This window comes from Amborella trichopoda, chromosome 8 (assembly GCF_054954075.1).
Source record: "Amborella trichopoda isolate Santa Cruz 75 chromosome 8, AtrichopodaSantaCruz75HAP2 v2.0, whole genome shotgun sequence".
NCBI classification, from domain to species: Eukaryota; Viridiplantae; Streptophyta; class Magnoliopsida; order Amborellales; family Amborellaceae; genus Amborella; species Amborella trichopoda.
The window spans coordinates 2632909-2649358 of NC_142343.1; the positions used below are offsets into that span (position 1 = coordinate 2632909).

Sequence of the window (16450 nt, forward strand, 5' to 3'; positions counted from 1 at the left end):
TTTGGTTAAAGGTTAATGAAAATAAATATTTGGCTTATTGGACTAGCCAGATTTGATCGATTTGACGAAGTTAATAAAGTTGGGTAATTTTTAAAGATTGTTAATTAGGAGGCCATTTATCTTTGTTACAAAAAAGTCACAATCACTTTTAATCATTAAATACCCGATTGGATAGCTAGAGGTGTCTTGAAATTTAAAGTTTTTTTTTTTTTTTTTTAACTTATAAGCCTAGACAATGACACTCTTACAACTACCCGATTCGAAATCTAACGGATAACAATGATTTTGACTTTGTTGTACTAAAAATTAATGATCTTTTTATATAGTTTTCAACATTGTAAGTATATTTTAGGATACTGTTTGTATTAGTCCTACGACTTCCCCACTTCATAAATGAATTTTAGACTTAATTTTTTAGGTATATATAATCTCTGTCATGGAGATCATGAAATTGATTTTACCTTGCTTTAAAAATACCACAATTCCACACATCTTTAAGAAGATGAATGTGATGTCTCAAGGGACATAAATGTAGTTACGCATCCCCGCCTACTTTTCGCATATTTTATAGTTTAAAACTCAAACTTATATTTTTCTTTTCCTCTTTCTGAAATTTGATCGAACTTGTTCAACTAGTAAGCATACGGGTTTATCGATCAAACCCCTCACAAGTTGATTTGATCCTAATAACACTATCTTATCAAATATTCAACTTAGTTGCATTCCATATTTTATAGTTTAAAACTTGAAACTTATATTTTTCTTTCTCTTTCTGAAATTTGATCGAACTTGTTCAACTAGCAAGCATACTGGTTTATCGGATCAAACCCCTCACAAGTTGATTTGATCCTAATAACACTATCTTATCAAATATTCAACTTAGTTGCATTCCTTAGACAATGTACTTATCCATCCATCTAGAAGCAAATATTGCAATATATCTGGTAATGAGATTGTTTGCCTATTGTATAATGTCACAATCATCCCTTGCCACCGGATGTAAAATCTGACATGAGAAGTATAGCTAAGCTTGAGAAGTTCTCTTTTGGATTTTGACTCTAGTCAATGACACAACCCTAATCGCCTAATTTTAAATCTAACCACTAATAATAATTGCGAACTCTGTACACCAAAAGTTAATAATAATCTTGCTTATTTTTTTTTACCTTAAAAATAACCTATTGCATATACAACAAGTGACCAACTTAATTTCATTTGCTTAATTGACACTTAAAAACTAATGCCTCGCCATGCTAGTTTTAATTGGACCCTTCATTAAACATACTACTAATGCATTGCATACCCGTTAATTACATGCAAATACCCACTGGTATCTGATCCCACCAGTGCTTGTTTTTTTCTTGTGTGTTTTTGCTCCAAAAAAGACTGCACGGTCAACATCTGCAATATCAGGATTAAATGCTGGATTTCAACCAGGAATGCATAAAAATCAGCGTTTTTCTGGCCAAAAAACTGTGAACATTTGATACTTGCATATTCAAGTTTTTTTTTTCCCCCGGTTTTTGTTTGGGTTTTTTGGGGGTGGGGGTTTGACAGAGAGAGAGCATACGTCGACCTTCAAACTTACTACCAACAGTATCACAGCTGTATATGGTGTCATCAGACTCAAAACCATACGACACAATCTCCAAGAGGCTCAAAACTCTCAACAAGGAACACAACCATTTGAAATGGCAGGGTTGATTGACAACCAAGGATTCATTGCTGATTCTAATGACAGTTGCAGAGAGAGGGGAGAGGGGATGCATCATTTCTTCGGGTTAGCATGGGCAATAACCTTTGTGAGAACATAGCAATCAGGTGGAGTGATATTCGTGTAATAGTTCTTAATGGTCTCTGTAATTTCAAAACCGAATTTCTTGTAAAAGCTGATGGCTTCTTCATTGTTCGTTTGCACATGCAAGTAGACTTCCACTATATTTGGCTCGTTAGAGCACAAATCAAGAACATGCATCAACAGCTTTGATCCTGCAAGAACCAAGAGCACATTAAAAGCTGCGAGAATCCAAAAGAGCGATGTGTAGAAAATCAGTTACATGGGCATGGTTACTGTAAGCTACTCTCAAAGGACAGGGAAGGAGGTCTTAAACAATCACCACTCTTACAGATCATTTATTTCTACCAATTGCTATTTTTGAAGGAAAAAGAAGCTTCAAATGGCCTTGGAAATACCAATGATTCAGTCGGTATTTGCCCAAACACCTATCCACCAAGACTTGGAAATTGAGACCTATTGATAGTAACCCAAGGTAAACTCCTCAACTCTCCCCTACAAGTATCCTCTAACCCATTTGAGAACTCTTCCTTACCTCTCTCTACCAAGTGCCCCTTGACACTGATTTCTCTGTTTAAATTTCATCACGGAAAACAAGAATTTCTTTCACCTCCTTACCAAGGAAACCGTTTCACACTCTACTGCCATATCTTCAGCCCCCAGCAAAACAGTCAACTCTTACATGAAAACCTCACTTGAGGACATAAATACAGTGGTCACCCAAACTTTATGAAGTTAGTTTAGCAAGCTTATATACATCTTATATGATTGCAACTTTTCTGATTTCTAAATATGCATTTTGTCTCAACCTTAAATATTTACCCAATAGAAATTATTCAGGACATGTTTTTTTTTTTTTTTTTCGCACTCAGTGCATCTGTCTCGAATATCTTATATTGGCCATAGTTATTGCATGAGCATAGCCCTAACCATGCCTAATATTTACACCATCCTTTAAGCAGTTGATTCATCGGAAGATTCAGAAAGAAAGAAGCTGAGAGAAACACACTTGTCTGCATGAGGGCCATGCCCATGCCAGAAATCAACAATAGTTGGGGAGCCTACAGAGCATTGTTCAAACTTTCTAGATAACGAATTATAGTGGTCTTCCAAAATTTTGAAAGATAAAAAAGGACATTATGAATTCATAGGTATGACAGCACATCTCAATATATATGCTTCTATTCAATGATGAAAAGTTAACCCCCCAAAAAAAAGAAAAACTGTGTAAGATAACTTTGATCATATTTGAAATGGCTATTTTCCAGAGGAATTACAACAAAGGGGGTGAAAATAATATATTGAGAGGAGTTTTTAAGAGTTGGAAGGTCACAATTGGGGATTGAGACTATCAAGAATGATTGCAATGCATCAGTTACACAAAATAATGAGAAGGGAAAACAAGAGGATAAGAATACCGCTATAGTCATGCTGAGGAATGAGCAACATTGGGCAGTTTTTGAATCAACATGGATAAGCAAAAAATAATATACTTTACCTTAAGTGACCATGGTAAAATCATTTAATGTCACCACAGCAATTGAAGCTAAAAATAAATCATTAACTCACCAATCCCAAGGCCACGATAAGGAGCAAGAACACCCAATGTCATAATGTAAACTCGAATGGCTCCGCCTTCTTTTTTCTCAAGTCGGCATGCAATGGCACCGACACAGATGTCACCGTAATAAGCTGTTAAAGAAAAAAAATAAAAATAACAGTAGTAAATTACTTGTAACTTTCTCCAAACTTGGCAAATCTAGCACGTTAGCAAGTAAAATGAGATGTACAAATTTTTATTCCATAATGGGCTTGAGTCATTCCATAATGTGTTCCATAATGAAAATCAAGCTCGATAAATTTTTTAAAAAAATAAATAATGCGTCATTATTAATGTTGATGTCAGCTATAATGAGAATATTTACGTCAGCTCCAATCATAGTCTTTAAATGTCAAAAACTGGGTGGATCATATATGAATCGATAGGGTGATAGGAAGAAAAGCTGACTTTAGTAATCAAGTAAGAAGCTATTTAATGAACTGCATTTCCTTTCCGGCTTATGGATGAAAAGTAGCAGATTGCCTTTCCAAATGTAACAAACTTGCACAGCACACTGGAAAACGCCACTCTTCACGAGCCTTACAATCTTTATGTTTACCATAGAGTCCTTCTCATGCCACCCGAAAGAGTTCTAATACAACTACCTAACATTGATTCACTAGTAAATCAGGTCTACCAAAATGAAAGTGCAAAAGTTAGACTTGATTAGGAATAACCTTGTGATGGTGGCTGACATTCAGAACCATTTACGTAGATATGGTTATGCTAAGAAAACACAAATCCCTTTTCTAGTCAAAATAAATAAAGCTGAGCATAATTTCTAGAAATTTGAAACATGGGAGTGAGCTTTCATAAAGGATTTGTTGAAAGATTTTCAGACTCAGTAGTGGAATTGAATGCTAGTCAGGAGAATCTGAGAACAGACGCCTTTCCTATGTGTATCAAAACTAGGATACAAGTTGGAGATGTTGAAATATTTCATACTTATTTCTACACATAAGAAAACTAGAGTTAATGAATTAATGGTTGCATGCATCGCAATATTTGAAATTATTGCAAGTAATAGATTCACCAAAATCTATTTCACCATCATCATCATCCAAGCCTTATCCTAATTATTTGGGGTCATGAATCATGTTCCTCCATGCTTCTCTATCAAGGGTCATACTTTCAATAAGATAAAAAATCACTATATCTTTTCTTACTACTTCTATGCATTTCCTTTTGGCCCTTCCTCTTGTCCTTTTAGAGCCTTTCACTTGAACCAAATCGAACCTCCTAACCGGTGCTGTATTAGGTTTACGCTATACATGGCCAGCTCAACTAAATCTACTTTCCCTCATGTTATCGTGCATTGAAGCCATTCCTAAGTTCCCTCATATGCTATCATTTCTTAACTTGCCACTCATCCACCTCAACATCCTAATCTCAGTTACACTCATCTTATGATATATTGTTTCTTGACAGCCCAACATTTTGTTCCATAAAGTATAACCGGTCATACAATCGTCCTATAGAACTTCTCCTTCAGTCTCAATGGTATGAGGCGATCACAAAAACTCCATATGCACATCTCTATTTCGCCCACCCAGCTCTAATTCTATGTGCGACATCTTCCTCAATCTCTCCATTCTCCTGTATTATCGAACCCATATATCGGAAACAATCTCTTTTAAGGCATTTTTTGACTATCAGATGGGTTCAACACCGACCCATGATGTAGGCCCATTGTCACTGAGAATTCACTTCCCTCTCTACTAGTTGTCCGCACACTAGTTAGCGCTCCATCATGCATATCTCTCACTATGTCAATATAGCCTCTAGCGACTTTTCTTTCCAACACCCACCAAATTAAATCTCCAAGTACACTATCATATGCTTTTTCTAAATCAATAAAGACCATGTAGACGTCTTTTCCCTTCGCCCTAAGCTTCTCAATCAGTTGCCCAAGTAGGAAAATGGCTTTGGTAGTTGACGCCCCCTGATATAAAATCGAATTTATTTTTTGATACATTCATTTCATGCCTTAATCGTTGCTTAACCACTCTCTCCCACAACTTCATAGTGTGGCTCATAATTTAATCCCTTGATAGTTTGTACAATTCTATGTCTCCTTTGTTCCTGCAAATAAGCACCACAATACAAAAATCTATTTAACACATATATATATATATATATATAGGAAAAGTCTTCCCAACGCCTATAGGCGAAAATGAACAGTGATTTCGCCCTACCCTCATCACCGTCCAAAGTTCATCGCACAGTCACTATTGTCCAGTAGTGTTTCATTTTTCATTGTTTTCTATAAATTGGAATGATTTGAAATTTGGAGCGTGTGTACATATTAGTGAGGCGCATCTAATAAAAATATATAAAAAAATAATTTGCCAAAAAAAATTGACCAAAATACCCCTGAAACTTTTCACGGGTATTTTGGTCAATTTATTTTATGTAAAATATTTTTTTTGATATTTTTCATAGATTCGCCTATTTTTGATGAACACACACACTAAATTTCAGATCATTCCGATTTGTAGAAAAAAAATTAAAAATGAAACACTACCGGACAATCGTGATCGTAGGATGAACTTTGGACGGTGATAAAAATAGGCGAAATCACTATTCATTATCGCCTATAGGCGTTTTGTAGTATCTTCCATATATATATATATATATATATATATATATATGGGTTATATTAGGGTGCTCACACTATGGAGTAATTTATCATTATACTCAATAATTTTGGACAATTCTATACCCTTGTTTTGTATATGGAGAATTTTTTTTGATAAGAGCATTTTTTGTCATTAGGGCAGTGTGATGTCATCCACACTTGGTGTGACATTACTCACATAAAGTACACTAGTGGCATTTAATGCTTCATGTGGGTGATGTCACACCCTTGGTGGATGATGTCACACCCCCCTAATGACCAAAAATACCCTTATTAAAAAAAATTCCATGTACAAAAAAGGGGTATAAAAGTGTCCAAATTGTTGAGTACAAGGATAAATTACTTCATAATATGAGCACCCTAACATAACCCTCTATATATATATTTTTTATTATTATTATTATTTTTTTATTATTTTTTTATTTTTTATGAATCTATGAAAAGTGTAATTTCTTTACAAATTTGGAGAATTAGAAGAAGGGGATAATGGACTTCTCCTATAGTCCACGACATGGTTTAGGGCTATGCAATGTTATTTCAGTGGATTGGTGTTTATGGGGGAACACTCAAGCCTCAATATAGAGACTGGAATCAAAACTAGTTATCGTCCTCTACCTCATCCATTCTTTGTATTCTACAAATACATGTTGATGCTACATATTAAAAACAGTCACTTTGAGGGCATGCCATAGTAGCATATTGAATTCTCCAATTGAATGGTAATCAAGCAAGAGTGGACCATCCTAAGCCTGGGTCCAGCTCATTTAACGTACAGTATACCAACTGTTGAGGATCCTTTGCAGCATTCTAAACCCAAATCAATTGAACACGAGCATACAAACAATAGTTCATTTTTCCACAAAACTCATATCTATACAAAGTTGCTTGCAAAAGGCATCCTTGTCATTCAACCTCAAATGTAAGGGTAGTGATGATAGGTTAAATAAATGCTCCCATCTAAGTTTAGTTGAGTATCAATGAAACATTAGACAGTAATTTCCAAAATGCTTTTGAGCTTATCACTAGAAGAGGCCCTACCGATCTCCAAAGTTTAGCATTGAGCCTACAGTATGGACTTCAAATATGATGCTCTTTTATAATTTACGAACTGGGTACTAAGGGTGGAAAAACAAAAAGTGCCGAAGTAGGCAAAAATGGCAATGTGGGAACCTAGGTTTCAGAGCCATTTGAATATCATCTGGAAGCTCACACAAGAAATTGGTCGTTTATCAATCAGTAAGAGAATTACAAAAAATGTTATCATACCAAATTATGCAACTTCAACGTCGTGTTTGTACATAAAATAATTCTGGATATAAGTACTAAAATGCGCTTAAAAGAGATCAACAAAAAAAGCCTACTACAAACTATAAAGCCACAGATCCACTCTAAAAGCTCATCAATCTTGGATATAAGTACTAAAATGCGCTTAAAAGAGATCAACAAAAGAAGCCTACTACAAACTATAAAGACACAGATCCACTCTAAAAGCTCGTCAATCTTTTATTGGATAGAAATCAAACTGGAAGAGCTTGTTACTTAAACAATAATGAAAACTCTTCAATGAATTGTTAATTAGGAAATAACAATCACACTGGTCACCGGACATGGCCTTAGTGAACAAATTAGTTGGCTATTGCGCATAGGATATCAGGTGAGGAGATAAGACCAGCAATAAACTTTTGTTAGAGAAATGAAAATCCTTTATCTGATCACAAATGACAATATCAAAAGCGATTCACATACCCCTGAGAATGTTACCTTGCATAAATGTTCAGATGCAAGAAACTGATGAGCAGGCAGCTAAACAAGAGAAGTACAGTAGATAAGAGAAGCACAGATGCTCAACTTCAAACGAACGAGACGCTATCCTACTTTCCACCAAGAGCTAAGAGGAATACCAAGAAACAGATTTTATCAAATGTGTGGATTACCCAGTGTCTTGACAACAAGACAGTCTAATTTGTAACTTCTTGTAAGCTGAAGGGGGTAATTTTCTTTCAGGGGATAATTTGTAACTTCTTGTAAGATGCAGGGGATAATTTTCTTTCAGGGGATAATTTGTAACTTCTTGTAAGATGAAGGGGATAATTTTCTTTCAGGGGATAATTTGTAACTTCTTGTAAGATGAAGGGGATAATTTTCTTTCAGGTAGGCTCATGTTGGAAGTTTATCAGAAACAATCTTATCTTATTTCAGAGCTATTGGTAAAATGATAAAAAACGCTATCCTTTAAAGTGTGGAAATAGTGGACTAGAAGATAAATTAACATGGCGCAGAAGCTGAACTAAATCATAAACAGCAGTCATCAATCTAATGATATTATTTTGTTAAAATATAGAAACAGGAAAGCCCAATTGATCAAAGGGGAATCACGATAGAGCATGAGAGAGAGAGAGAGAGAGAGAGAGAGAGAGAGACTAATCTCATGCTCAACAAACTGTCTACTATTTGTCACCAAACTAAATCAATAAGGGAGAAAAACAAAAATCCAAATCAGAGATGGGAAGGAAAAAATAAAACAGTGAAAACCCAAGTGATAATACAAACAAATATTGAATAAAAATCAAATAATTGAAGAAAAATGTTGCAGGGAAACACCAGAAGGACCATAAAAGGCAGACCCAAAATGCACAAAAAGAGATAAGAGAGAGAAATACATAAGAGAAATCCATAAGAAAGAGATTGACAGGTTATGAAAAAGTAGCAAATATAACGAGAATCCAGGGTTTTGAATGTACCAAACTTGGTGAAGTCACCAGACGAGAGGGCATCAGCATAGTATTTGTCATTGTATCGAACAGGGAAAAGGACAGTGTTGAGTTTCTTGAGCTGCATCAGATTCTTATCTCTCACACTTTCAAACGAAATTGGAACATCTCTACCAGCCCCCATTTCTCTCTCTAAACTTTTCTTAGGTAAAATTTCTCTCTCTAAGATCTCCGTCACTCTCTCCCCTGCAAGAAACGAACAACCCATGAATCTTTTCTTAAAGATGACCAAATACTGCGTAACAAATAAGCCCTGCAACCAAAAACATCATACCCTCTCTTCTCTCTCTAACTTGTTTTCGCAATTCTCTGAAAAAAAGTTGAACTAGCGAGAAATTAGCCTCTCTCTCTGCTTTTCAACAAAAGCTTCTCTATGTCTCTCTCTTTAACCAAAACAAATAATGGAAATTGCAAGAAAATGGGAATTTCTCAGAGAAAAACGTAATAATCTACTCACCAATCTCTCTTTCTCTCTCTAATCAAATCGCGCCGAAGGCCCAATTCCTCAGCAGATGGCAATGTATAAGACAGCTTTCTACGGAATATCATAATCAATTGGATGCATACACCCCTCTCTCTTTCTAGAAATAACTCCGAAATATATGTTTAATAGATGTAGATTCTAGAGAGAGAAAAAGTGGGAAACATAGCTCGGTGAGCTAAGAGCTTCCAGGCTTAAAACCCTAATTACACGCACTCACTGTGGTTTATTTTTCCAATATTACATATTACCGTTACATTATTCCTAGAAAATTTAGGGGAAAAAAAATTATTTTTATTTTCGGTGTTTAAAAATAAAATATTCTGTTAAGCCTGAGTTTTACATTTATTGGATGGAAGAGTGTACTACATTTTATTTTATGTTTTTTTAAAATTTTAATTTTTAGATTATTTATATAAACATCTTGTATTTTATGGAATTCACAACAAAAAAATATATACAATATTCTTTTTAGATGAGGATGTTGAGATGGATGTGGGGGTAAAGAATAGAATTTTAAGTAAATACATTTAGAATAACTTAGATGTGATAGTAATAGTTAACAAAATTAGAGAAAGTAGACTTGGTGGGCTGATAATATGTAGTGTAGATCCGGTTAACCCTTATTAAAAGGAGCAAGTTAGTTTAAGTGGAACACTAAAAAAAAAGCACGAGCCAAATTTACATTGTTAGAAATAATGGAAAAAGATATAGAGATTTATGGCCTCAGCTATGATTATTGATAGAGCAAAATAGTCAACCAAGATTCGTACATCCGACCCCCAAAAATTTGAGAAAATATTACGATGTTGATAATGATGATGATCCTATTTTAGTTTAACTTTGTTCAAATATTAAGCTCAAATTTTCTTGTATATATTATAACTTTATATATATATATATATATATATATATATAAGATACTACAAAACACCTACAGGTGAAAATGAACAGTGATTTCGCATACTTTCATCACTGACCAAATTCATTGCACGGTCATGATTGTCAGGTAGTGTTTCATTTTTCATTTTTTTTTCTACAAATCGAAATGACTTAAAATTTAGAGTGTGTATTCATAAAAAATAAGCAAATATGTGAAAAATATCAAAAAAAATATTTTACATGAAAACTATTGACCAAAATACCTCCAAAAAGTTTTGAAGGTATTTTGATCATTTTTTTTGTGAATTATTTTGTTTATATTTTTATTAGGTGCGCCTCACTAAGATGTACACACGCTCAAAATTTCAGATCATTCCGATTTGTAGAAACAAAATAAAAAATGAAATACTATCGGACAATAGTGGTTGTACGATAAATTTTAGACAGATGAGAATAGACAAAATTATTGTTTATTTTTGCCTATAGGTGTTGGGAAGAATTTTCATATACATATATATATATATATGAAAATTCATCCCAATTTTCATATACATATAGGTCGAAAGAGTATTTTAAAACCTAGATTAGTGTAGGGGCTAGTCCACCCACAAATCCTATTGGATTGTTGGATCGATGATTTGGATTGGGTTTGGACCAATCCAAATTAATAATATATAAAGAAAAAAAAAACGGTTTATAAGGTGAAAAGTTTAGGGGAACACAACAAAACTCGACAAACTTAAAAAAATAGTTAAATATAAAGAGGTATTGGGGGAAGCAAGGCTGAGCACACGCCATCCTAAAATTGGTTTGGACCGGATTGATTGCACCAAATAAGCAATCCTATATTGAATTTTACCCCATGGAGTAAACAAACAATATACTACCATAAGAGTATAAATTATTTTGGAACATTTTATGAGGTTTTTTATAAGGCTTAGGCTTTATGAAAACAAAATAAACCCTCATCTTAAATCCTTGTCTGCCACCGAAATATCTATGATGACTTTAAAATCAATTTCCAACACCGACAATAAAAATTGAAACTAAAAAATTTGTATAGATATTGCCAATATGTGAGCATTTATTTTCAAAGCAAAATGGACAACCTAAATTATTTGTTACAATATATATTATTTTTAAAACTTGAAATCTTTTTTTTTTTTTCACAACCACAATGTTCGATGATCGATGTAAATGTCGCAATCTTGGATGATCAATATAAATGTTTTCTAATGCTTGACTTGTAATTTTCAATGGGTTATGAGGTGAGGATTTACTTCATTTGATACAGCTGCAGCCCTACTAAATCGTTTTCCTTTATAAAATCCCTTTAAAAAAAAAATAAAGAGGATTAGAGAGAAAAACAGGAAAAAAAAAAGAGGATTAGAGAGAGAAACTGGAAATAAAGAGGGTACTCCGAGAACCAAAAATAGAAATATGAAATTAAAAGAAAAGGCGGGAAAGGTTGAAAGAATTCCCGCCACTCTCTCTCCTTTTGCTTTCTTCCCCCCCTTTCGTTTTAGACAGAGAAAGGGAGAGAGAATAGAGTTCGTTAGTCACAGAGTATTAGAGAGAGAAACATTGTTTGCATTTGTGAGGGAGTTTTAGAGAGAGAGAGAGGCCAATCGGCATGCTGGAGCTAAGGCTTGTGCAGGGGAGCCTCCTGAAGAAGGTATTGGATGCCATTAAAGACCTGGTCACCGATGCCAACTTCGATTGTTCGAGCACGGGTTTCTCATTGCAAGCCATGGATTCAAGCCATGTTGCTCTTGTTGCCCTTCTTCTCAGATCTGATGGTTTTGAGCATTTTCGGTGCGACCGTTCTGTGTCAGTGGGGATGAATCTGAACAATATGGCAAAGATGCTCAAATGCGCATCGAATGATGATATTATCACCATTAAATCTGATGATGGTGGTGATGCTGTAACCTTCATGTTTGAGAGTCCAAGTAAGTTGAAGAATCTAATATCTTGGTTTTTGTTTTTGTTGGGTTTTTGTTATTTTGATGGGTTTCTTTCTAAAATGCTCTCTCTTTGTGTATCTTTCTTCCATTTTAAATTAGGATTGATCGACATTCTCAGACTCCTAATGCGTTTCAATCCATTTTCTGACTAAGATTCATGTCTCTGGAATTTTCCTTCATTATTTGTTCATTAATATGGCTGTTCTCTCTTTCTCTCTCTATCAATGTAATGTTGGGCTTCCTACTTTTTTTTTTTTTTTTAATACAGATCAGGATAAAATCTCTGATTTCGAAATGAAGCTTATGGATATCGATAGCGAGCATCTGGGCATTCCCGAGGCTGAATATCACGCCATTGTTAAGATGCCTTCTTCTGAATTTGCTACAATTTGCAAGGATCTCAGCACCATTGGGGACACTGGTAATCTTTCATCTCTCTCTGTCCATCTCTCTGTATATATGTAAATCTATCTATCTCCAATTTTGTTTTCTTGGAGATTGCATCATCTATTTTCATCTGACATGTATGTTTCTGCTGCATTATTATGTGTTATTGCTCAAATATTTGTATATTTGGTTTCTACTTACTCGGTTTTGTCTTTCGATTTATTTTTGGGGGTTGCGGGGTTCATGGATTTTGCGTTGTATTTTGAATTTGTAGTTTTTTCATTATTGTACACATTTTTTTGGGTTTTATGAGCCATGTTTGTTTTGCAGTGATGATATCAGTAACCAAGGAAGGAGTGAGGTTTTCCACCAAAGGGGATATTGGAAGCGCCAACATAGTCTGCCGCCAAAACACCTCTGTTGACAAGGTCTCTCTCTCTCTCTAAAACACACACTGGTTAGAGATAAACTTTGGCTCTCAAAATCACACACTGATTAGAGGCAATCTTTGCCCCTATTCCGCTAGGAGCCTTATCTCTCTTTCCTCGTGGTTTACTAACATACTTGACCTTGTGGATCAACTTGTCGGACTCTTAGCAAGTGCAATAGCCGGTCTAGTCCAAAACAAAAATCGAATTCGATTGAATACTTTGTTAAACTCTATGTTTTCCATGCTTTGTTTTGGCTTATCAAAACATCCAAAACAAAACCAGTTAGACTTGTTTCATGTGTTTTGACCAGTTGGACAGCTAAAGAATGTCAAAATTCTTTATTGGAATATAATTCACATTTTTCAAAAGGCAAAAAATGAACATATTACAAAAAAGGGATATATTTTCATATTTTTATGATATTCTTTCTATTCTTCATCATATTTTTTTAAATCTGGTCAAACCGTGCTGATTTTGACTGGATTAGATACCTAATGTTCATTAGCTAGTCCTATTTTGATAACAGTGGTTCACATGGCTAATGTCTCTCCCTCTTTGACCAAGGCTCTCAATCATTTATTCGAAAGTCTGAGATTGATGTTCAAGGTGTAACATCTTATCTTAGCATTTGTTTCTAACCTACTTTATCATATGTGCAGCCAGAAGAGGCAACTATAATAGAGATGCAAGAACCAGTGTCCCTAACATTTGCCTTGAGGTACTTGAACTCCTTCACAAAGGCAACCCCCCTATCATCATCAGTCACCATAAGCCTCTCATCTGAGCTACCAGTCGTGGTCGAGTACAAGATCGCAGATATGGGTTACCTTCGATTTTACCTTGCTCCAAAGATTGAAGATGAGGGAGATGAGTCTTGAACCATCTGTTATGAATTCCTTTTTTTCCTTCAATCTGTTCTCTTTTTGTTTGGGTTGTAAGGTAGTTTTAGAACATGTAATTAGTTGATTAGTTAAAGCATTCCATACTCTCTAATTATCTTTTATTGGTATTCATTATTCTTGGTTGAAAAAGTAGCTTTACACCATGTGACCAGTGCATTAATTAAAGCACTCCATGACCTCTTTTTATCTCTTGTTAATGTTAAAGTAACTAGGTGGTGTTAAAGTATATAGAGAACAAGCCCAGGGATTAAATTTGCTCTATCTGTACCAGTTTTCTAATTCTAAATTTTATAATTTAGGGTGAAAAATAGATTTTTAGGGCATCGTAAGGCTTCTTAGCGTTGGACCTGCATCTTTTAACAAAAGTTAGATGTGCCTTGTATTTGATTGTTTAAGGTTGATACATTATACAAACTCAATATCAAATGGAAAAAGTTTATATAAGGATATGAGGTCGTAAACAATTCAATTAAAGGCACACCTCAAAAATTCACTAGAAGTTGTTTTGATACAAAAAAATCTTCAAATCAATCATCTCAACCTCAAGATATATGAACATGAGAAAAAATGGATTTTGAGTATCTGAAATAGTGCATTTTGTAATGCAATTTTTTGGAGTGTAAATTTTCCAGTGTTTGTAGATCTGCCAGATCTACATTATTTTTGAAGTTTTAAATTATAATTAGAGATGAAAATAAATTCTCAGGCCATGACAAAGATTTCTAGTATTTAAACATCTTTCCACACTATTTGAAGGTGGGCCTTACTTTGATTGTTTAGAGCCTCAACCTCATACAAACCACATTTGGAAAAAGTTTATATACAGTTCAGATTCTAAACAATCAAATTAGAGCCCACCTCAAAAATTTATCTAGAAGAGGTTTATTTTGATGCCCAAATATACTCAAATTGAACATCTTGACATCAAGATGCATGGACATAAGAAAAAAATGGATTTCAAGTTTTGAGAATAGCGTATCTTGTAATGTATTTTTGGACTATCAAATTTCAAGTTTTCATAGGTCTGCTTGATCTACATTGTTTTTGAAGTTTTAAATTTGATAATTAGAGATGAAAATATATTTTAAGGTTATCCCAAAGATTTTCAGTATTGAAGTCATATTTCTCGACACTATTTGAAGGTGTGCTCTACTTTGATTGTTTAGAGCCATGGCTCTATCCAAACCGCACCCATATTAAATTGACAAATTTGTATATATGTTTTTATTTAGACAAACATGGCTTGTTCGGTCGGATCTTCGTCCAATCCACTTGGATCCTACTTGTGCCCAAGTCAACCTAGGAACCAATGGGGTTGGGATCAGTTAGGGTTGAGTTGGACCCGACTCCACCTGTTTACACCCATATTTAAGGGGAGCTAAGCAAGCAACTTTCTTTCTCCATTTATTAATCAGGTTTTTATACTTCCCCTACAATATTATACTAGAGTAGGCAGTTTAGGAATGAGTGACATTTTTTCTTAGCTTTAATTATTTGGATGGTTAAACTAGCCTTCACTAAGATAAGGCGATGGAATAAATACATGAGAGGTCCCTTGTAAGAACATGAATGTCAACCTCCAAGATAGTACGTCTTGTAACACATTATTTTGATGACTATTTTCAAGTCACTTAATTTTCACTACTTTTGAGCTTCGAATTTCATAATCAACAATAGAAATACATTTTCAGGCCAACCTAATAATTTTCGGTGTCAAAACTATCATTTCTAGAATGGTTGAGTTGCAGCCCTAATTTTTTTTCATATGGCCTAGACCTTATGTTAGCCACACCCAATGCTCCACCTCAATGGGGAATGGGGTTGGGGCATGTATGGTTAGCGCGGTGGATGTCTCAACATGACATCCCACCTTCCATTCCCACAATTAACATATCCCAAAAAAAAAGCAATAATAAGAAAAAAAACCTCTCAACTATCACTAGGGAATTTAATTTTCATCATAAAATGGGTGGTTGGCATCAATAGTTGATAAGAAAAATGGAGATCTTGTGGGTAATTTTAGGGTAACTTTGTAAAATCTCGTAATTCTAGGTTGGTTCCATTTCTTCCAATCAACCACTCCTAGAAACATCACTAATGCTCAAACCAAACGCAGATGATAATTAAGGTGGTCAAAGGACAATTAGAGTGGTTACTTTATAAGATTATTTTTACCTAAATTCCTCCTATTTTAGAATTAAAATTTGCAATTTTGGTAATTTGGCTCCACTTAGGTGGCTAGGGTAACTACTTTGGTTGTTCTTAACTAGAATGCTGTCCAATGAAAAATGGGATGTTAGGTTTTTTAACCTTGAACAAGAAGGATAGAACCATTATTTAGCTTAGGACACCTAATTTAAGTAAAAAGACAATCATTATTATCGTAATAGTTTTTTTCTAATTAATTGGGATCGGCTATTACGCACAATGATAATAATACCCTTATATATGTTCAGAGTACAAAACTCGAAGCAAGGATTTCCAATGAGAAAAAATGAGTTCTAGATTCCTAACCTGAACAAACAAAGGCATAATCATCGTTTTACAGGGGCGACTCATATCGAGCTAAAATGACTATATTATGTCATTTAGCTTG

General features: G+C 34.5%; 2 protein-coding genes across 3 annotated transcripts; one reads left to right on the forward strand and one right to left on the reverse strand.

Moving 5' to 3' along the window:
• Positions 1-1409: 1409 nt before the first annotated feature.
• LOC18437799 (Acyl-CoA N-acyltransferases (NAT) superfamily protein) lies at positions 1410-9442 on the reverse strand. Of its 2 annotated transcripts, none has more exons than XM_006847998.4 (4): positions 9262-9442; positions 8775-8990; positions 3365-3487; positions 1410-1989 (listed from the first exon to the last, which is right to left on the reverse strand). In XM_006847998.4, exons 2-4 carry the CDS (start codon positions 8926-8928, stop codon positions 1769-1771), a joined length of 498 nt encoding a protein of 165 aa, XP_006848061.1. In that variant the 5' UTR covers positions 8929-8990; positions 9262-9442; the 3' UTR covers positions 1410-1768. The 2 variants fall into 2 exon arrangements, with proteins under 2 accessions (XP_006848061.1, XP_088729495.1); XM_088873369.1 differs by having other exon boundaries at positions 9079-9442.
• Positions 9443-11686: 2244 nt separating this feature from the next.
• LOC18437798 (DNA sliding clamp PCNA) lies at positions 11687-13983 on the forward strand. The gene is made up of 4 exons (XM_006847997.4): positions 11687-12119; positions 12403-12555; positions 12852-12949; positions 13612-13983. The coding sequence occupies exons 1-4, from the start codon at positions 11801-11803 to the stop codon at positions 13828-13830; spliced, it is 789 nt and encodes a 262-aa protein (XP_006848060.1). The 5' UTR covers positions 11687-11800; the 3' UTR covers positions 13831-13983.
• The last annotated feature ends 2467 nt before the right edge of the window (positions 13984-16450 follow it).

Excerpts from the sequence above, each read along its gene's own strand:
- LOC18437799 (XM_006847998.4), bottom strand. The coding sequence starts at position 8,928 with ATGGGGGCTGGTAGAGATGTTCCAATTTCGTTTGAAAGTGTGAGAGAT. Across the intron at positions 3,488-8,774 it reads TGGTGACTTCACCAAGTTTG|CTTATTACGGTGACATCTGT; the intron begins GTACATTCAAAA and ends TTTCTTTAACAG. Across the intron at positions 1,990-3,364 it reads TTATCGTGGCCTTGGGATTG|GATCAAAGCTGTTGATGCAT; the intron begins GTGAGTTAATGA and ends TGGTTCTTGCAG.
- LOC18437798 (XM_006847997.4), top strand. The coding sequence starts at position 11,801 with ATGCTGGAGCTAAGGCTTGTGCAGGGGAGCCTCCTGAAGAAGGTATTG. Across the intron at positions 12,556-12,851 it reads CAGCACCATTGGGGACACTG|TGATGATATCAGTAACCAAG; the intron begins GTAATCTTTCAT and ends TTTGTTTTGCAG. Across the intron at positions 12,950-13,611 it reads AAAACACCTCTGTTGACAAG|CCAGAAGAGGCAACTATAAT; the intron begins GTCTCTCTCTCT and ends TCATATGTGCAG.